Source organism: Oncorhynchus nerka, linkage group LG27, assembly GCF_034236695.1.
Source record: "Oncorhynchus nerka isolate Pitt River linkage group LG27, Oner_Uvic_2.0, whole genome shotgun sequence".
NCBI lineage: Eukaryota > Metazoa > Chordata > Actinopteri > Salmoniformes > Salmonidae > Oncorhynchus > Oncorhynchus nerka.
The window spans coordinates 20,091,888-20,113,799 of NC_088422.1; the positions used below are offsets into that span (position 1 = coordinate 20,091,888).

At 42.9% G+C, this 21,912-nt stretch overlaps 1 protein-coding gene across 2 annotated transcripts; it reads left to right on the forward strand.

Annotated features, from left to right (window-relative positions):
- Window positions 1–1,214: 1,214 nt before the first annotated feature.
- LOC115111315 (PHD finger protein 19-like) lies at window positions 1,215–19,420 on the forward strand. Of its 2 annotated transcripts, XM_029637236.2 has the most exons (15): window positions 1,215–1,358; window positions 2,396–2,617; window positions 3,090–3,171; window positions 3,769–3,864; window positions 4,722–4,816; window positions 5,077–5,225; window positions 5,371–5,466; window positions 5,696–5,764; window positions 6,211–6,331; window positions 6,467–6,534; window positions 8,432–8,578; window positions 8,925–8,991; window positions 9,567–9,652; window positions 14,830–14,925; window positions 16,920–19,420. In XM_029637236.2, exons 2-15 carry the CDS (start codon window positions 2,429–2,431, stop codon window positions 17,260–17,262), a joined length of 1,704 nt encoding a protein of 567 aa, XP_029493096.2. In that variant the 5' UTR covers window positions 1,215–1,358; window positions 2,396–2,428; the 3' UTR covers window positions 17,263–19,420. The 2 variants fall into 2 exon arrangements, with proteins under 2 accessions (XP_029493096.2, XP_029493097.2); XM_029637237.2 differs by lacking the exon at window positions 14,830–14,925.
- The last annotated feature ends 2,492 nt before the right edge of the window (window positions 19,421–21,912 follow it).

Here is a 21,912-nt window from a genome sequence, read left to right on the forward strand (position 1 = left end):
CAGATGCTTTTATCCAAACCAACTTACAGTCATGCATGCATAAATGTTGCGTATGGCTGGTGCTAGGAATCGAATCTACTACCCTAGCATTACACGTGCCATGCTCTACCAACTGAGCTACAAAGGACCACTGCGTTATTTATGCTTTAAAGTGTTTTTGACAAATGTTGGTTCAGTAAGCCATGGCACCAAACACTCAGGTGACATTTAGGAGATTTTTATGTTACACATTGAATAAAATTGGATGCCTCTATAAGCTACTTGGTTACCATTCTCAAAACTGTCCATGCAGGTGCATGTAGGCTAATTACAACAACATCACGATGTGTTTGATTAGTTGCATTTAGAGTGCCTCAAATGTTTAACATTTAAGATAATTGTAAAAGTGTATAGCAGTACTTACAAGTAGTATATACCAGTGACATTATGGCAGAAAATATATTAAAAATAGAATTGTCCCCTCAACTCATCTGCTAAATGACATCTCAGCTGATGCCATAGATTTCCTCTCAGCGTTGTTCCATAAGCAAAATCCTTATAAACATATAGCAGCGCTGTGGAAGTAAACAGAGCCTTCCCATAAATGGATCTCTATAGATTTCATTATTTTTTATTTGCTTAAGAGTAAGCTCAAATAAACAGGGCAGAATCCGCAATCTGACGTCAGTGCTAGTATATCAAATCCTAGATTCTCAAGGAATTTAATTACTAGAACATATTCGTGTAATGTGTGTGTTTTTCATTACATACAAAAACATTAATGCATTCAGTCATGCAACGTGAATGCTACATACACTGTGCAGGCATTTTCTTTACAAAAATGTACAAATATATTATGAGTCTTATGATGATGATGATGACATATAATGATGATGGTGAAGACGACAATGAAGACGATTATGACATATGATGATGGTGAATAGGGTAGTATAGCTAGTAATACAGTTTTGTGTAATAATCAGCAGTAGTGGTAGGCGGTATTATCAAAGATACTACTATCATTCACAATGATATGGATATTATCATAATTACTAAAAGTGCTTGAAAATGCTAAATAACTTTTTTTTTTTGGAAAACGTTTAAGGCTCACTAAAAGAAGAAAAAATAAATGTTCCTAAGCAGCTAGAGAGCGAAATGTTGAACTTCCTGTATGAAGATGATGATGTGATTATGCTAATTACATAAGGAAAACGTAAATTGATTCGCGGGAAAAAATGAAAAATGGCGACTTGCATAGTTTGAACTTTAGCGCCTGTACACATATTGCAAGAATCGACAACTCCTAGCGAATGGAACGTTACTCAACAGCAGCGACATTATTTCGAGCATTGACCCTGGATTGGAAGTTAACCAAGGCGGTAAGAGAAGTCCATATACATTATTACAGCTCACTGAATTGGATTTCATTTTTGCATCTCGTCCTACTTTTAATGTCACAAACTATTGTTATAAAGTGTTCAATCTCATTATTCGGGTATTCATAGATTACATTTAGCAAGCTAAACTAGATGTTCCTTGCATAAATGCATATGCGATACACTACCAAGGGGCAAGTAACATTCGTTTCATTGGTTTGACAGTTGCAGTTTAGCTGGCTACCTAGCAGATATAGCTAGCTAGCTACCAAGCTATATATGGCTGATATAACAACTATAACATGTTTAGACAGCAGACTAGTTAGCGATGAAGAGTTTTGTGAGAAGACATGCAGTCGAGGAGATGCAAAAGTGTGATCAGGTTAACAAAATAAAATACTTTTAATAATTTATGTTGGCGATATGCCCATCTTATTGACGGGACATAATTTAGCCAATCAACTAGTCTGTAATCAGTTTGATAAATTACATTCGAGAGTCGTTACAGTTTGATAGACTACTTGCTAACTGTTAAAAACGTGCCATGCCACTTTGTAATACTTGTACACGACCAGTTTGACTCGCGCAAGTGCTGCAATTTGCGACTGCGTTGACAAGTCAAATTCAAATGTGATGGCTGGCTGTAGTTGGCTGATGAGTCAGTCCGCTGAGGTATAAAATACCTTGGTCAGACCTGTAGGCTGTGCTGTGATCGACACGCAGGAGAACATCCAAATTGAGTCATCAGGCGTCAGCCTACATCAGAACAGGGGTGGGGTGTTAAAACAAATATGCTGATGAAGGGCTGGATTTCATGATGCATAACATAGGCATATGTCCTATTTTTTTTTTTATTCTTCAGGAAATGCATTTTATGACACCTTAACAATAGTTTTTGTCTATAGTAGGTGCATGTCAATACATTTGATTAAAAAAAGAACACTGACACAACAATGTTCAACTACCACCTCCATAATGTTGTGATCATGAGGACATACAGTTGCTACCTCAATGACAATGTAAAGCCCTGATTCTCCTAGGAAGAGTAGTAGTGTGGACAGCCCAGCTGCAGCATGTTGCAGTCAGCCTACAGAGATAACTTCTGCAGTGTGGAGCCAGATGAGGTGCTGGAGGCCAAGCATTTACCCCAGAAGAGGGAGAGAGGGCGGAGCTTCACAGACATGGAAAACAGCGTGACCGTGGGCCAGTATGTACTGTGCCGCTGGTCTGATGGCCTATACTACCTGGGGAAGATCCAGAGAGTAAGTCACCAGCACAACATGACATTGTTTTATCAGTTAAATACTGTAGTATACTTCCACACAATGATTTGGACTCATTTTATTTACATAACAATAAGTACACTCTTAGGAGAAAAAAAGGTGCTATCTAGAACCTAAAATGGTTATTCGGCTGACCCCATAGGAGAACCTTTTGAAGAACCCATTTTGGTTCCAGTGAGGACCTTTTTGGATTCCATTTAGAATTCTTTCCACAGGGGGTTCTATGGGGACAGCCAAATAACCCTTTTTTCTAAGAGTGTACTGTCCAAATACTGCTCTGGAGTATTCACACAAATATGGTGGTTTCTCTGTAGATTCTAGGCACTACAGCAGTAATTAGTGTTTTATGACAAATGTAATGTAACACACTATTATTGGAATAGAACTGTAATAAACCTGTCATACACAATTAGCCTCCCACCTCATACTATCTGTTTTCACTTCATTCAAGGTGAGTACCTCCAAGCAGAGCTGCTTTGTCACTTTTGAAGATAATTCAAAATTCTGGGTTCTCTGGAAAGACATCCAACATGGTGAGTGAAGAGAAACTGACATATTCATGTTATTGTTGTTGTCTCTGTGTAAAATAAAACAAACGTGTGAATTAGTTTAACTGTGAAACTTACATCCTCAATGAATTTATGTCTGCTGATAATATGGATCTACACCAGACCGGTTCAACATCTCAAATGCTCTCTCCAAAAGCCATGATTAATGTGTAAACTACTTTCAACAGAATTACACAGCATCCTAACTGGAAATCATTACAGTTTCTTACAGTAGCTCCCTGGACCCTCATGAAGCTCCTTTATTCTGGGCTACATATTCCTCAACACTTTCAATTGGCTTCCCATTACTTAGCCAACACTTGTACTATACAGTAGGCCACTTAAAGGTATATTTAGACACTTCCCTATTCCCTAATGGACTTGACTGTCCTTTAACTCTTCAACTGTCTAAATGACACTTTTCTCAGAAAGGGCCAATTTATGTCAGTAATGCCTCGCAGATTGCTCTTAATTGAATATCTTGCATGTGCTGTTGACATGCTGACATCATGTTGGATGTAGCTGAAGTATAATCATCATTGAATGTACGCTAATGCTATTCTTCTCTCCCAAAACATGCAGCTGGAGTTCCGGGGGAGGAGCCCAAATGCTCAGTCTGTTCCGAAATGGTGCTAGTATCCGACAATGAGATCCTGCTATGTGGAAAATGTGGAATAGGTGAGTCGCTGTGGAGTCTGATGACCCTTAAAGGAGGATGTGGCTACACTCCTCTTTCTTGCACTTATATGCAAGTGGATGCAAGTTCTTTACAGATTGTGATTAAGAAGGGAGGGGATCTCATTGTTCATTGTATACAGGGCTCTATTTGCTTCTATATTTACTTCATGTATTTGAATGCTTTGACACTATCTCTAAAAGCATAAACTATATTTAAACTGTATTAAATTGACTGGAACAACATACAGAACTGAAGAAGGGTACATCTGTGGCATAACTACATGTCATCTGCTAAAGGTCATTGAATCTCTGAAAGTGAAACAGTGAACATTTTCAGTTGGACAAAGTGCCCAGAAAGCCTCTGTGACTCATAACATCTTTTCAACCCTGTGTACGATAAACTAAGTACTTTCCATGGGTGTTTGTCTTAAAGAGACAGGTCCCATCTGACATCTACATTTTGTCCATGACAAGGACATGTATTAGGGTGGGGCCATGCAACAGTTGTGCAGGGTCCTGTCCCCAGGCTGTAGTGTCTCGTTGGTTTTGTTTCTACTTGGCTCTTAATTAAAGTAATTGATTGCTTTGGGAGTCCACTCCCTCTGGCTTCCCAACATTTGCTGGACAGGATTAAAGCTGGTTGGATGCCCCCTTCAGATCAACATAACATATTGCTTTGGCTCAAAGTACGGCCGGCAATAGCACTTTTTCATGGATCCATCCATTTATTCATGTATTTAACCATTTGTTTATTTTTATTGGGTTTGAGCATTATGTTTATTTATTGGGCCAGCATTATGTTTATTTATTGGGCCAGCATTATGTTTTCATTGTCCTCTTATCTTTGTTTCTGCCAGGTTACCACCAGCAGTGCCACATGCCACAGGTGGAGAGCTCAATGGTTTTGTCACCATGGTTTTGCAGGAGGTGCATCTTTGTTTTAGCTGTGCGGGTGAGTATTATTGATAGAACAAGCTGCTCTTCAATTGAGCAAGAAACTAATATAACTAATATAACTTTTAATTACTGTTTGTCTAGGGTAGTGTTCAACAGGGAGAAAACGTTTTGAAATGGGAAGGCACTACCTCAACACGTCCAATAAGAACACAGATTTTTGTTTTCTGTTACCAAACGTTTTGCTACGATGTGTCCGATTGAACGCTGTCCTATAATGCCTAACCATGTTGACGTGGCTGTTTCTCCTTATCACAGAAAGGGGGAGCTCTCAAAAAGGGGCCCATAGCAAAAGCACTGCAGACCATGAAGCAGGTGCTTACCTACAGCCCAGAAGAGCTGGAATGGGATTCCCAGCACCACACAAATCACCAACAGTGTTATTGCTACTGTGGAGGACCTGGAGAGTGAGTGTGCTGGCTAGACACACTGCAGCATAGCATTTTACATATCCACTCTTTTAGAAAGCAACTGGATTTGATTCAGATACAGCACTCTGTTGCTCATTTAGTAACTCACTTTTCACTAATGGCTGCTCTCCTCCCCTCCCAGGTGGTACTTGAAGATGCTGCAGTGTTTTCGGTGTGAACAGTGGTTCCATGAGGCCTGTATCCAGTGCCTACAGGAGTCCATGATGTTTGGAGATAGGTGTGTGGAATTGTTATCAAACAGAAGAGGTTTTATTCTGGGGGTTCCCACGGTTAGGGCAAATCCTGGGATGTCAGAGGAAATAATTATAGTCTGGAAAGTGATAGACGTGTCATGGAAGTCGAGGGTATACCGATATGACTGAGGACCATTATGGATTTTTGATTTCCCCTAGAGGCACGTGACTTGTGCTTTCTCCTCCTCTGACCTCTCTGCCTTTCTCTTTCAGGTTTTACTTGTTCATCTGTTCCATGTGTAATAAAGGAGTAGAGTACATCAAGAGACTGGCCCTCCGATGGTAAATGGCTACTATACTCTTCATATCTACCTCTGAGACACACTCTGAGACTCCAGATGTGGTACTTTAATTAAGAATACAAAGGGCATTGGTGTCCTATAGTACAGTAGGTAGAGGATGTGTGGCATTATTATGCTCTTGTGCTTATGACAATGTGCTAGTGTAAACTGCCCCTAACAGGATTGTTTTGCTGTTAATACACACTGGGGTGCTAGGCAGCACAATATTTGATTAAGAGGACTACATTTACACATCTCGCTAAACCCAACTCTCTATCTGCTAACTCATATGGATGTATAATTGAGAGTCGTATCCCTTATGATGTGATATGTGAATGCTGCTGGTGAGGAAAACCGGTTCTGCACCCAATCACTCTAGATACATTACAATCAGTTCTCATCTCATTTCATGGGATTCCCATCAATTGTCTCTGGTTTCTTATCCAGGGTGGACGTGGTGCACTTGGCACTTTACAACCTGGGAGTCCAGAGTAAGAAGAAGTACTTTGAGCTGGAGGAGATCCTCAACTTTGTCAGCAACAACTGGGACCATTTCCAGTTGGGCAAGGTTAGAAACGAAGAAATCCTGTCTGAATTCTGAATAGGAATCCGGATAGAAAATTCAGATTAATGCTGTCTTGTGAAAAACAGATCTTTTTTTAAAGCAAATTGCATCGGACTGACATTTTAATATTCCCCACAGCTCTCCAATACTCCTCCAACAGAAAGAGGCCAATATCTCCTTGATGCTCTGAACAACTACAAGAGCAAGTAAGACATCTCCGTTATATATATATATATATATATATATATATATATATATATATATATACACTGCTCAAAAAAATAAAGGGAACACTTAAACAACACAATGTAACTCCAAGTCAATCACACTTCTGTGAAATCAAACTGTCCACTTAGGAAGCAACACTGATTGACAATAAATTTCACATGCTGTTGTGAAAATGGAATAGACAACAACAGGTAGAAATTATAGGCAATTAGCAAGACACCCCAAATAAAGAAGTGGTTCTGCAGGTGGGGACCACAGACCACTTCTCAATTCCTATGCTTCCTGGCTGATGTTTTGGGCACTTTTGAATGCTGCCGGGGCTTTCACTCTAGTGGTAGCATGAGACGGAGTCTACAACCCACACAAGTGGCTCAGGTAGTGCAGCTCATCCAGGATGGAACATCAATGCGAGCTGTGGCAAGAAGGTTTGCTGTGTCTGTCAGCGTAGTGTCCAGAGCATGGAGGCGCTACCAGGAGACAGGCCAGTACATCAGGAGATGTGGAGGAGGCCATGGGAGGGCAACAACCCAGCAGCAGGACCGCTACCTCCGCCTTGGTGCAAGGAGGAGGAGCACTGCCAGAGCCCTGCAAAATTACCTCCAGCAGGCCACAAATGTGCATGTGTCTGCTGAAACGGTCAGAAACAGACTCCATGAGGGTGGTATGAAGGCCCGACGTCCACAGGTGGGGGTTGTGCTTACAGCCCAACACCGTGCAGGACGTTTTTCATTTGCCAGAGAACACCAAGATTGGCAAATTCGCCACTGGCGCCCTGTGCTCTTCACAGATGAAAGCAGGTTCACACTGAGCACATGTGACAGTCTGGAGACGCCGTGGAGAACGTTCTGCTGCCTGCAACATCCTCCAGCATGACCGGTTTGGCGGTGGGTCAGTCATGGTGTGGGGTGGCATTACTTTGGGGAGCCGCACAGCCCTCCATGTGCTCGCCAGAGGTAGCCTGACTGCCATTAGGTACCGAGATGAGATCCTCAGACACCTTATGAGACCATATGCTGGTGCGGTTGGCCCTGGGTTCCTCCTAATGCAAGACAATGCTAGACCTCATGTGGCTGGAGTGTGTCAGCAGTTCCTGCAAGAGGAAGGCATTGATGCAATGGACTGGCCCGCCCGTTCCCCAGACCTGAATCCAATTGAGCACATCGGGGACATGTCTCGCTCCATCCACCAACACCACATTGCACCACAGACTGTCCAGGATTTGACGGATGCTTTAGTCCAGGTCTGGGAGGAGATCCCTCAGGAGACCATCCGCCACCTCATCAGGAGCATTCCCAGGCGTTGTAGGGAGGTCACACACACTACTGAGCCTAATTTTGACTTGTTTTAAAGACATTACATCAAAGTTGGATCAGCCTGTAGTGTGGTTTTCCACTTTAATTTTGAGTGTGACTCCAAATCCAGACCTCCATGGGTTGATAAATTTGATTTCCATTGATAATTTGTGTGTGATTTTGTTGTCAGCACATTCAACTATGTAAAGAAAAAAGTATTTAATAAGAATATTTCATTCATTCAGATCTAGGATGTGTTATTTTAGTGTTCCCTTTATTTTTTTGAGCAGACACAGTAGATAAAGTGTAAAACTGTAAGTGCTCATTTGAACAAAACTCCACAGATTTACTACAACTGCATACATGTACTGCAACACTATATACTGTATCAGCCAATGTATTTTTCATGTGCTATTAACAATAGTATAGTATGGCCCCCAACATTCAGTAAGTTGTTAAATTTTTGTCCTGGTCATACAGTATTTGTCACAACAAACATGTTACTTGGCTGAAGGTGTATTTGTTGATATCACACCCCCTCTGCCAGACCATGAACTTGTCACCGCCCTCGTTATTCCTCCAGGTTTCTCTGTGGGAAGGAGATCAAGAAGAGGAAATGCATCTTCCGCCTGAGGACCCGCGTTCCCCCCAACCCTCCCTCTAAACTGTTTCCTGAGAGGGCTCAGAACGAGGGATGGAGAGGACGAAAGAAAGGCACAGGCAGGAACAGGTATTTTGCGTTGTAGTGAAAGCTGGATACACTGTATTTCAATTAGGTTTCTGCTAACTTTCTACAAGACCTCAGTCAGAAAGTGTTGATCAATGTTAAGTGATCATGTAAGTGTAATGTTTCCTAGGACCTCCCACCATTAATTTACCACTAACAGAGAACAAACATTAAGATGAAAGTTCTCATTTAGTGGTAATGGCTATGTAACAGTTCTACTTGAAGAACTAAAGACTGTGCTGAAAACAATATAATTTTATCAGGGAATTACTGAATGATATTAGGCTGTCAAATTGTCACCCAGTAATCAAATTGTGTGATTAGAAAGTGAAAGTTGTCTCTTCCTCAGCTCTCTCCCTGCAGAGAAGAGGAGGAAGAGAAGATCAAAATGGCTGCTGGAGGATGCCATCCCCAATGTGAGTTCTCTGATTGTCTCAACATCTAACTCCGGTCGTGCCGACCACCTTTTCTACTGTTTCACTGAGCCTGAACTTTGAATAAATCTGCGCTGCTTTTGTTTTTTCCTACCGCTGATGATTATCTCCTGTTCCCCCCTCCATTTTTCTGTGCTCTTTTCCCCCCTCCATCTCAGACCACTGTCCCTCTTCTAAAAGTCTATCTCCTGTCCACCATGTACCATGAAGTCCCTGTGTGTCATTGCCCTCATCCCTCTCTCTTCACGGTTCGACTCAAAGGGAATTACTTACAGTTGGCCTCTGAGGCATTTTACTGACAAATCCCTCTGAGCAGTACCATGTCTGTCTGGTCCCCAGGCACAATGTGCTCTAACAACAAACCTCTGACATTTCCTAGTAATAAAGCTAATACTGCCAGGCAGGAAGGTGCTCAGATGAAAATATAGACAGCAATGGCATGTATAGACAGAACTGATGAGAACAAGGATGATGATGGGAACAATGTTGTTTATGACTGTTTATGACAATGGTTGAGTACTATAATACCAACAGTGTGTTTGTGTGATGATGTGTAGAATGACCTGACCTCCACCTGGAGCACCAACCATCACATGGCTAACATCTTTGACTTCACCTTGGACGAGTTACAAAGTCTCAAAAGGTAAATGTTGTGGATTTTAAGGGCCAGTTTCCCGGACACAGGTTAAGCATAGTCCTGGATTAAAAAGCATGTTCAATGGCATTTCTCTCCATTAAAATGTATTTTGAATCAAGGTTTAGTCTGTGTCTGGAAAACCAGCTCTAAGAGTGTAAGTTTGAAGACTTTTGTCTGGACCTTGACCTACAGTACATGATGATGCTAATTTCCAATGAAGCTGCAAACATTTGACATTGACTTCATTGCCATCGATTGAGTGCAGTTATTTTCTGGGCCCTAACAATCTACCCCCATTTACATGTATTTCCCTTTGAAAGACACGCTTTTTTTCTGTCAGTCTTTGGTCACCACTGTGATTTTCATCAATGTGCCGAATGATGTGATTTAATTACATTTTCCTGTAAAGGCTATCAAATCACGGCCCCCCGAGTGGCGCAGTGCTAGCCGTGCCACTAGAGATTCTGGGTTCGAGTCCAGGCTGTGTTGCAGCCGGCCGCGACAGGGAGACCCATGAGGTGGTGCACAATTGGCCCAGCGTCGTCCGGGTTAGGGGAGGGTTCGGCCGGCAGGGATGTCCTTGTCCCATTGCGCGCTAGCGACTCCAGGGCCGGGACACAATAGCCAGACACAATGCACTGTGTTTCCTCCGACACATTGGTGTGGCTGGCCTACGGGTTAAGTGGGCATTGTGCCAAGAAGCAGTGCGGCTTGGTTGGGTTGTGCTTCAGGGGACGCACAGCTCTCGACCTTCGCCTCTCCTGAGGTCTGTACGGGAGTTGCAGCGATGGGACAAGACTAACTACCAATTGGGGAGAAAACAGGGTAAAAATAAATCCATTATCAAATTTTATTGGTCACATACACATTTAGCAGATGTTATTGCGGGTGTAGTGAAATGCTTGTGTTCCTAGTTCCAACAGTGCAGTAGTATCTAACAATACACACATGTAAAAGAAAGGAATTAAGAAATATATAAATATTAGATTGAGCGATGTCGGAGTGGCATTGACAAAAATGTAGTAGAATATAATACAGTATATACATAAGAGATAAGTAAAGCAGTATGTAAACATTATTAAAATGACTAGGGTTCCATTATTAACGTGACCAGTGATTCCAAGTATATGAATATAAGGCAGCAGCCTCTAAGGTGCAGAGTTGAGTAACCGGGTGGAAGCCGGCTAGTGATGGCTATTTAAGTCTGATGGCCTTGAGATAGACGCTGTTTTTCAGTCCCAGCTTTGATGCTCCTGTACCGACCTTGCCTTCTGGATGATAGCAGGGTGAACAGGCCGTGGCTCGAGTGGTTGATGATCTTTTTGGTCTTCCTGTGACATCGGGTGCTGTAGGTGTTCTGGAGGGCAGGTAATTTGCCCCTGGTGATGCGTTGGGCAGACCGCACCACCGTCTGGAGAGCCCTGTGTTTGCGGACGGTTAAGGTTGCCTTAACAGTCGGTGATACAGCCCGACAGGATGCTCTCAATTGTGCATCTGTAAAAGTTTGTGAGGGTTTTAGGGGCCACCCAAATTTATTCAGCCTGAGGTTGAGGAGGCGCTGTTGCGTCTTCTTCTCAACACTGTCTGTGTGGGTGGAACATTGCAGATCGTCAGTGGTGTATATGCCGAGGAACTTGAAGCTTTCCACCTTCTCCACTGCTGTCACGTTGATGTGGATGGGGCATACTCCCTCTGCTGTTTCCTGAAATCCACGATCAGCTCCTTTGTTTTGTTTGAGTGAGAGGTTATTTTCCTCTCCCAGGGCCCTCACCTCCCTGTAGGCTGTCTCATCATTGTTGTGTCGTCTACAAACTTGATGATTGAGTTGGAGGCGTGCGTGACCCCACAGTCATGGGTGAACAGCGAGTACAGGAGGGGGCTGAGCACGCACCCTTGTGGGGCCCCTGTGTTGAGGATCAGTGAAGTGGAGGTGTTGTTTCCTACCTTCACCAGCTTGGGGTGTCCCCTCAGGAAGTCCAGGACCCAGATACTATGGTGTTGAATGCTGAGCTATAGTCAATGAACAGCATTCTTACATAGGTATTCCTCTTGTGCAGATGAGATAGGGCAGTGTGACGCCGATTGCATCATCTGTGGATCTATTGGGGTGGTAAGCAAATTGAAGTGGGTCTAGGGTGTCAGGTAAGGTAGAGGTGACATGATCCTTGACTCTCAAAGCACTTCATGATGACAGAAGTGAGTGCTATGGGGCGGTAGTCATTTAGTTCAGTTACCTTTGCTTCTTTGGGTACAGGAACAATGGTGGCCATCTTGAAGCAAGTGGGGACAGCAGACTGGGATAGGGAGAGAGAGAATATGTCCGTAAACACTCCAGCCAGATGGTCTGCGCATGCTCTGAGGACGCGGCTAGAGATGCCGTCTGGACCGGCAGCCTTGCGAGGGTTAACACGTTTTAAATGTTTTACTCATGTTAGCCACATAGATGGAGAGCCCACAGTTCTTGGTAGCGGGCTGTGTCGGTGGCACTGTGTTATCCCCAAAACGGGTGAAGAAGGTGTTTAGCTTGTCCGGGAGCAAGACATCGGTGTCCGCAAGGTGGCTGGTTTCCCCTGTGTAATCCGTGATTGTCTGTAGACCCTGCCACATACGTCTTGTGTCTGAGCCGTTGAATTGTGACTCCACTTTGTCTCTATTAGAGGTCGACCGATTAATCGGAATGGACGATTAATTAGGGCCGATTTCAAGTTTTCATAACAATCGGAAATCTGTATTTTTGTACCTTTTATTTAACTAGGCAAGTCAGTGAAGAACACATTCTTATTTTCAATGACGGCCTTGGAACGGTGGGTTAACTGCCTCGTTCAGGGGCAGAACGACAGATTTTCACATTGTCAGCTCTGGGGATCCAATCTTGCAACCTTACAGTTAACTAGTCCAACGCAATAACAACCTGCCTCTCTCGTTGCACTCCACAAGGATAATGCCTGTTACGCAAATGCAGTAAGCCAAGGTAAGTTGTTAGCTTGCATTAAACTTATCTTATAAAATACAATCAATCATAATCACTAGTTTACTACACATGGTTGATGATATTACTAGATATTATCTAGCGTGTCCTGCGTTGCATATAATCTGACTGAGCATACAAGTATCTAAGTATCTGACTGAGCGGTGGTAGGCAGAAGCAGGCGCATAAACATTCATTCAAACAGCACTTTCGTGCGTTTTGCCAGCAGCTCTTTGTTGTGCGTCAAGCATTGCGCTGTTTATGACTTCAAGCCTATCAACTCCTGAGATGAGGCTGGTGTAACCGAAGGGAAATGGCTTGCTAGTTAGCACGCGCTAATAGCGTTTCAAACGTCACTTGCTCTGAGCCTTCTAGTAGTTGTTCCCCTTGCTCTGCATGGGTAACGCTGCTTCGATGGTGGCTGTTGTCGTTGTGTTGCTGGTTCGAGCCCAGGGAGGAGCGAGGAGAGGGACGGAAGCTATACTGTTACACTGGCAATACTAAAGTGCCTATAAGAACATCTAATAGTCAAAGGTTAATGAAATACAAATGGTATAGAGGGAAATAGTCCTATAATTCCTATAATAACTACAACTTAAAACTTCTTACCTGGGAATATTGAAGACTCATGTTAAAAGGAACCACCAGCTTTCATATGTTCTCATGTTCTGAGCAAGGAACTGAAACGTTAGCTTTCTTACATATCACATATTGCACTTTTAGACTCTTCTCCAACACTTTGTTTTTGCATTATTTAAACCAAATTGAACATGTTTCATTATTTACTTGAAGCTAAATTGAGTTTATTGATGTATTATTATATTAAGTTAAAATAAGTGTTCATTCAGTATTGTTGTAATTGTCATTATTATAAATAAATAAAAAATTGACCGATTTAATCGGTATCGACTTTTTTTCGTCCTCCAATAATCGGTATCGGCGTTGAAAAATCATAATCGATCGACCTCTAGTCTCTATACTGACGTTTCTCCTGTTTGATTGTCTTACGGAGGGAATAACTACACTGTTTGTATTCGGCCATGGTATCAGCTCTCGAACAGCGCTGAACAATACAAGAAAGAAAGGCAAACACTTTGGGGAATGTTGACCATCAACAGAGCTTTCTTAGAGGAGAATCAATAGATGGGGACTAGCTGGTGCAACTCCAAAAAGGGGACTAACTCTGTTGGAATGTGAGAAGTGGAATAGGCTCATAGCTGTGTAGCACCTGAACTGAGCTGGAGGATGAAAACGGCTAATGATGATTCTGTGAGAGTAGACTTTGAAGCATTACATTAACGTCCTTCCATTAGCTAGATGTAGTACTTTCACTCACTCACTCACACACACGCACGCGCACACACCTTTAGCATGCAGGCTCTTGTATTATGGGCTCAGAACAGTGACTTGGAATTTGCAGTCACAACGTAAGGGTGAGCAGCCATGGTGATCGTTGATTTTCCTTAGTGAGGTTTGGAATAAAAACAGAAAATAGGACCGTCAATGCTAGAGCTTTTCTGTTCCATCCAGGGGCCCCATCAATCTCTGATTATTCTGCCCCATCATTCTCTGATTATTCTGCCCTATCATTCTCTGATTATTCTGCCCTATCATTCTCTGATTATTCTGCCCTATCATTCTCTGATTATTCTGCCCCATCATTCTCTGATTATTCTGCCCTATCATTCTCTGATTATTCTGCCCCATCATTCTCTGATTATATCTGCCCTATCATTCTCTGATTATTCTGCCCCATCCGGGGGCCCCATCATTCTCTGATTATTCTGCCCCATCCGGGGGCCCCATCATTCTCTGATTATTCTGCCCCATCCGGGGGCCCCATTATTCTCTGATTATTCTACCCCATCCAGGGGCCCCATTATTCTCTGATTATTCTGCCCCATCCGGGGGCCCCATCATTCTCTGATTATTCTGCCCCATCCGGGGGCCCTATCATTCTCTGATTATTCTGCCCTATCATTCTCTGATTATTCTGCCCCATCCGGGGGCCCCGTCATTCTCTGATTATTCTGCCCCATCCGGGGGCCCCATCATTCTCTGATTATTCTGCCCCATCATTCTCTGATTATTCTGCCCCATCCAGGGGCCCCTTCATTCTCTTTGATTATTCTGCCCCCCACCAGTGGCCCCATCATTTTCTGATTAGCGCCGTAATTCCAGCGTTTGAATGAATCTGTTGTTGTTTACTCCTCAGCACCAGCTCAGGACGGACCTTCAGTCTGGACCTGGACTCCACAGACGCGGCTAGTACCACAGGATCTGCCACCACCAGTGTCTCCTATGACCTCAGGTACAGCACTGTGGTCGCAATGGCCTCGGGTACAGCACTGTGGTCGCAATGGCCTCGGGTACAGCACTGGTCGCAATTGCCTCGGGTACAGCACTGTGGTCGCTATGGCCTCGGGTACAGCACTGTGGTCGCCATGGCCTCGGGTACAGCACTGTGGTCGCCATGGCCTCGGGTACAGCACTGTAGTCACCATGGCCACGAGTACAGCACTGTGGCCGCAATGGCCTCAGGTACAGCACTGTGGTCGCTAAGACTTTTGTTGTTAGAAAAGGTAACTCTCACATAAATTATCTGTGCACCTTATCCTCTTTGGTGCTCTTTACAGGAAGAGGGCTCTGACCTCAACACCATTCAAGAACCTGCTTGACTGTAGTCCAGGGCCCTTATCCACAAAGTGTCTCAGAATAGGAGTGCTGATCTAGGATCAGGTCCCCACTGTCTACTGTACGTAATCGTATTGATTATGATTTAAAAGGCAAAACTGACTGTAGTGAATACGGACCCAGGTGTTGGCGTCAAAGGGGACTTCCAGGTGAACGATCAGGTTGCGTGATCAATGTGATGATCAGTCTCCCTCCCTCTTCCCCCAGCTGTTTCTCACTCATTTGTTCTTTTAGTTTTTTTGGCTCCACCGTGTGTAGTGTGGTGCAAACCGATCGATAAGACCCCTGACTCTAAACGCTGCAGCCCAGGCTGTCAGATGAGCTTTTCTCTCTGCCTTTCCAAGCTCTTGAACATGTTCCTATGTGAGAAGTTTAGGAGAGACCAGCTTTTTGACATCACACAAGAAGTATGATGTGAGGTCTTGGACAATTAATGCAGTTGGCTCCTGTACATCTTCCAATATTTGCTTATAGTCTCACAAGAAGGGGGGTTCTGAAGTTTGACATTCAGAGTGTGTTGACATTTTATGGTGGGTTTTTTTGGAAACTTTTTTTTGTTGCTCTTTGCCTTTACTGTATTTTAGTTCCATGGCTGAAACTCCTACTAATGGGGTGACCGTGGTGCTTCCGACGTCTCCTGTGGCTCAGAGAGAGGGGATTGATTGTTATGATGATGTTTACGCTGATGTAACTGCCCTGCCCGTCTCCACGCTGGTGCTCTGCCTTGACACACACACACTGTCCTAAGAGATGAGAGCAGTGTGTGTGTGTGTGGCTAGACGGGCCTCATCATTTCATGTCCCTATTCCCAGATACCCCAGATATTTCATCCCTCTGTTTTAGTCTGTTTATTTTTAAATGTGGCTTCTGCTCATTACCATCTCTGTCTGATACTCTAGAGAGGCCATGTGGGGGAAATAAGAGGCGTGTGGTGTGTTTGTGGAGACAGAGTGATTCCGTGGGGCGACAGAGCTTGTGCCCCCGCTGTGCCCTTCTCTCTCCCTGTGGTTCAGATCAAACATGCCAGTTTAGTATCTGCCTCTCCTCCACTCCCTCTCTTGCTGGCTCCCGTTGGCTAGGATGTGTCAATGTAATGAGATGTTGAGTTAACTGACAGTCAACTTGGTATCGGAAAAGAGGACGTCATCTGATTTGGGAATCCACCTATCTAAGCCTAGTGTATTTTTTAATAGCCTAGAAAAGTTTCCATCTGTTTAGTCTTCTTCAGACTGTTTTTAAGGGGGATGTATAAAAGCAGCACCGACAGTCATAGGGCATGAAAACCACAGACAGATGGAAAGGGTATATAGCGGACCACAGCTACCCCTGGTGGCTGATCGAAGTCATGTTTAGTTGGACTGGGTGTGCAATGTCCAGTTGCCATTTTTTTTTTTGTTGACTCTACAAAGGTATGTCTGGTGGCACAGCAAAGCAGTCAATTCAGGAAACCGTTGTTGCGTTTGTTTCAATAGGTTGCTGATATTAGGGTCATGTTCATTTGGCACCAAACAGACTGACTGGACTTGTCCAATAAGAAATGTTCATTTTGCAAAACATTTCCATAAATGCTTTGCTGCATGCCCTAATTAATGTTTTTCTAACCTGTTGCAGGAAGAATGTTGGCAGCCGTAAGAGGAAGCTGCCCACCTCAAACTACACGGTGCTGGCCACTAAGAGGGAGGTGGTGGAGAACGAGCTGAGCCCTATGGAGCAGAGCCTGCCGGGAGAGGAGACGGCCTCCGTGATGCTGGACAACGCCATCGACAGCCACACCTTCGACAGCATCAGCGAGGACGACTCATCCCTCTCCCACCTCAAGTCCTCCATCACCAACTACTTTGGGGCGGCGGGGCGGCTCACCTGTGGAGAGAAGTACCAGGTGCTGGCCCGCCGGGTCACTCTGGAGGGGAAGGTGCAGTATCTTGTGGAGTGGGAGGGCACCACGCCCTACTGACCTGGCCAACCAGACAGGCTGTCTTCAGTTAGGTGTTGCAGAGAAGGGGGGAATAAACGGCAAGATCAGCCTAGCAAGGCCTACCTAGTTGTACTCATTTAATTGTTTCATGTTGCTTTCTCTTGCGCTACAGTACTATTTCAGTATATATGACAAGTAAAAATGGTTGTTCTCTTCCACCATAGCTAAGGTTTTTATTATTTAATTTGTAATTCAACCGGAATGTATTGAACAGAAATGTAAAGATTGAGTACGTTTTTTTTTTATAGATACATTGTCTGTTTGGTAGCGTCCTCAAGAATTTTCAACAGTAACACAGCCTGAAAAATAGTCCCATGGGGTACAGATGTAAATTCAGCGGCTATTCCACGTTATTTCGTTGATTCAACCAATGTGCGCCTGTTGGGGTTTGCCTTGATCTTAACCGGATGATAGTTTGAGTAGAAGATTTGTGATGGTACTGTAAAGGTAACGTGTGAGATGGCCCAGGGGTCCAAGAAATAACAATACCACTGATTCTAAAGGATGGCAGCAAAACTGTTGAAAGAGCACTGCTAAATGGGCTGTCAGTGTCCCTAAATTCAATTCAGACAACTTCCAATAATATTCTGCTCTACTAATAGTTTTTCAGTGTTTTAATATTTTTTTTTTAACCTTATAACAGCAATATGCCATATCCAAGCAACATTTAATATGCCATATCCAAGCAACATTTAACTTGTAGCAAGTTATACCTTTATCATTGTTGTGCCTCTCCACTGATCAATGAAGCTTTATCTACGCAGTACTGTAATGCCAAGTCTAAAAGCTGAGTAACAAACACATGTTTTTATGAATTATCACTTAACAGTCAGTTTATACTTGGTCCTTTAATTTTCAAATGTGTTTAGAGAGTTTTTCCGGATGGTTAGGGGGACAAGAGACCAAAGCAAATACTACAAGCATTTCTGATAGTGTTCCTGGTTTTCCTTTTATCTCTAGTGGTTTATGCTGACATAGGTAGTTTGGCTTACGTAGATGCAAAACTGTTGTATTTAATGGAAATTCAAGGTAGAGGATGGAGAACTTATTTTAACATAGTACTTTTAGACACTGTAAGATCTTTTTTGACATTTGAAATATAGAAAGTTAGAATGAGAATATTCCTTTAGTCATGGACTTTAAGGGGGAGTCTTGGTCTATGCTCTTACAATATCCAAAGATGACTTTATATATTACTTTCCCACCTATAGATATTTCTGTTTCCTCAAGACATGTATTTGTTTTGTTCCAGACTTGGATATCTTTTCGCTGACCGTGAAACCTGGGGCTGTGTATATTGGGGCACTCAGTGGGGGGGGATTTAGCGGAAAACAAAAATGAACATTTAGGCCTATTTATTTGACACGCCCAGGTAATCCCTCTGTTTCGTTTAGATTTCTTCTGATTGTGCTTAATGAACAGGATACAGAATCTTTCGACCTTGATAAATATGATTCGATATGAATACGTCAGTACATCATGAAAGATAAATGACGCTTTCCTATTAACATTTATGTTAATGTACTTCACCCTCTTTACGTCATTGCACTATTGACACATCTTAAACTATGCAAGTATGTTTTTTTAAATTGATGTTACTAAATAACCAAATATTATTTACAATATAGTTTTAATTGATTATTATGTAAATTTGTGATCAGAAGTCACATGCTATATATGCGTTATATTATTAATAAGCAAAGTTTTAAGCTACTTGTAATATGTTTCCCCTTTAGCATTTTACAACTGTTTATGCACTTACTTTCCTTCAAATTACAGTATGACTGTATTCACTCAAACAGTTTATATTATGAGTAGATTCATATCTATCCTATGGAGTTTCCATTTTATGGATGATTCTTGAATAGTGACACATCAATGGTAAACTGTGTGCAGCATAAAAGTTTGACTTTAGTTGTATTTTAAATCAAATAAAATGCATCTTTAAACATGAATGACTGTATAATAGTTGTTTTGCCATGTTACATGCCCAGAGCTGTGTATATAGAGAACTTCCTGTGTACTGTACATTTACCCCTATTTCCTATGCTTGTTAGAAATGTTAACTGTTACATCTCTCAGCGGGCATTACGCATCCTTATTTGTCATTCATTAAACTTTTATTTGGTCTTTCGAATTGTAATAAAACTCATTTGAGATGCCTTACTGTATGTACAGGACACCCATGGTATATACCATCCAATGAAATGCTTACTTGCAGGTTGCTTTTTGACAATGCAACAATAAGAAATAATACAACCAAGTAAATGGCTCAGTAGAATAGAATAAACATTTTAGCATCAATTTATGATATAGGAAGGCCATTATTTTGGGGAAAGGGATTGGGGGGGCAAGTGTTTACATTGTCCAGTATTTAGCAATAAATGAGTCTGGTAGCAGCAGTTGTGATGTGTGAAGCATGAATGTATAGGCTGTGTTTAGACAAGCAACTCAATTCTGATAAAAATAAATGTCACATTGGTATTTTGACTAATCAGATCAGCTCTGAAAAAGATCTGATTGGTCAAAATACCAATTAGTGGGAAAAATATCCGAATTGGGCTGCCTGTGTAAATGCAGCCTGCGCGTGTTAAGGTGCGGAGTCAGTTTAGGTGGCCAGTTCAATTGTTCAGCACTGATGGCTTGTACTGTAGATTAAAACTGTCTGCCAGACCGGAAGGGAGTGAACGGCTCTTGGCTGGGGTGTGTAGTGTCCTTGATGATGCTGCGGGACATCCCCGGGCACCGTTTCGAGTCGATGTCCTGGATGGGTGGGAGCACGGTCCCGGTAATGTATTGGGCTGTCTTCACCACCCCATGTTCTTTTGCTCCTCCTTAGATATAGATGCCATACCAGTTTACCTTATTGCAATAGAAGAGCCCAAAAACCAAATTCACACACAAATACAAATGTAAAATGGTACATCATCTTAAAACCATATCCACATCTGTTCAGTACTCACAAAATTCTTTAGCATTACTAAAACAAAGCCTGGTACCATATTAATGACACAACTATAAAGATAACTAGATGTTCATCTGCTTATATTACATGAAGAGTAGGCTATGAAATGTTTCTCAACATTCCCGTCAGTTTACTGTTTAATTGTTTATGCATTCTGGTATACCTAAAACACGTGACCTCTAATCAGGGGCACAACTGTGGTTTTAGAAGTGGGGTGGGACAGAATTATTATTTTTTAATCCAGTCTGATAAACACTCCAAACAGCCTACCTGACCCATCAGAGGTGTCCGCAAGGTCCTAGAATACATTGTGGCCTAGTTTTGTATCACATTCCAATGATAAAACTGGGGGGGACAAAAATGCAATTTCCGAATGTGGGGAGGACATATCCCCCTGTCCCCAGTGAAAGTTGCCCCACTGCCTTTATCATTAAACTGGTGACTAGTGAAAATTATTAGTGCATTTTCTTGGAACAATTATTTTTCAACCTCTAGCCTTGGCACTAGAGGGCAGCATAATAGCATGAAACAGATGGAGACTTGACGCCCGATTAGATCCAGTGACTGATCAGTTCTGTCGTGATTGTAAGCAGTGGTGGAAAAAGTAGCCAATTGTCATACTTGAGTAAAAGTAAAGATACCTTAATAGAAAATTACTCAAGTAAAAGTGAATGTCACCAAGTAAAATATGGACACTCTTTCTAAAATTATCCGCCACCAGTGTTGCAACCCCTATTACCAGTCTGTTCAACCTCTCTTTCTTCTCGCCTGAGATTCCTAAAGATTGGAAAGTTGCCGCGGTCATCCCCCTCTTCAAAGGGGGTGACACTCTAGACCCAAACTGTTACAGACCTATATCCATCCTACCCTGCCTTTCTAAAGTCTTCAAAAGCCAAGTTAACAAACAGATCACTGACCATTTCGAATCCCACCATACCTTCTCCGCTGTGCAATCTGGTTTCCGAGCTGATCATGGGTGCACCTCAGCCACTCTCAAGGTACTAAACGATATCATAACCGCTGTCGTTAAAAGACAGTACTGTGTGGCCGTCTTCATCGACCTGGCCAAGGCTTTCGATTCTGTCAATCACCGTATTCTTATCGATAGACTCAACAGCCTTGGTTTCTCAAATGATTGCCTCGCCTGGTTCACCAACTACTTCTCAGACAGAGTTCAGTGTGTAAAATCGGAGGGCCTGTTGTCCGGACCTCTGGCAGGGGGGTACCACAGGATTCAATTCTCGGGCCGACTTTTCTCTGTATATATCAACGATGTCGCTCTTGCTGCAGGTGATTCCTTGATCCACCTCTACGCAGACTACATCATTCTGTATACATCTGGCCCTTCTTTGGACACTGTGTTAACAAACCTCCAAACAAGCTTCAATGCCATGCAACACTCCTTCTGTGGCCTCCAAATGCATGTAAAAACTGTTTTTCTTATTTTTCTTTTGTTGAATTTTGTTCATGGTATCCAATTGTTAGTAGCTACTATCTTGTCTCATCGCTACAACTCCCGTGCGGGCTCGGGAGAGACGAAGGTTGAAAGTCATGTGTCCTCCGATACACAACCCAACCAAGCCGCACTGCTTCTTAACACAGCGCCCATCCAACCCGGAAGCCAGCCGCACCATGTGTCAGACGAAACACAGTGCACCTGGCAA

Excerpts from the sequence above, each read along its gene's own strand:
- LOC115111315 (XM_029637236.2), top strand. The coding sequence starts at position 2,429 with ATGTTGCAGTCAGCCTACAGAGATAACTTCTGCAGTGTGGAGCCAGAT. Across the intron at positions 8,992-9,566 it reads TGGAGGATGCCATCCCCAAT|AATGACCTGACCTCCACCTG; the intron begins GTGAGTTCTCTG and ends GATGATGTGTAG. Across the intron at positions 14,926-16,919 it reads AGTGTCTCCTATGACCTCAG|GAAGAATGTTGGCAGCCGTA; the intron begins GTACAGCACTGT and ends AACCTGTTGCAG.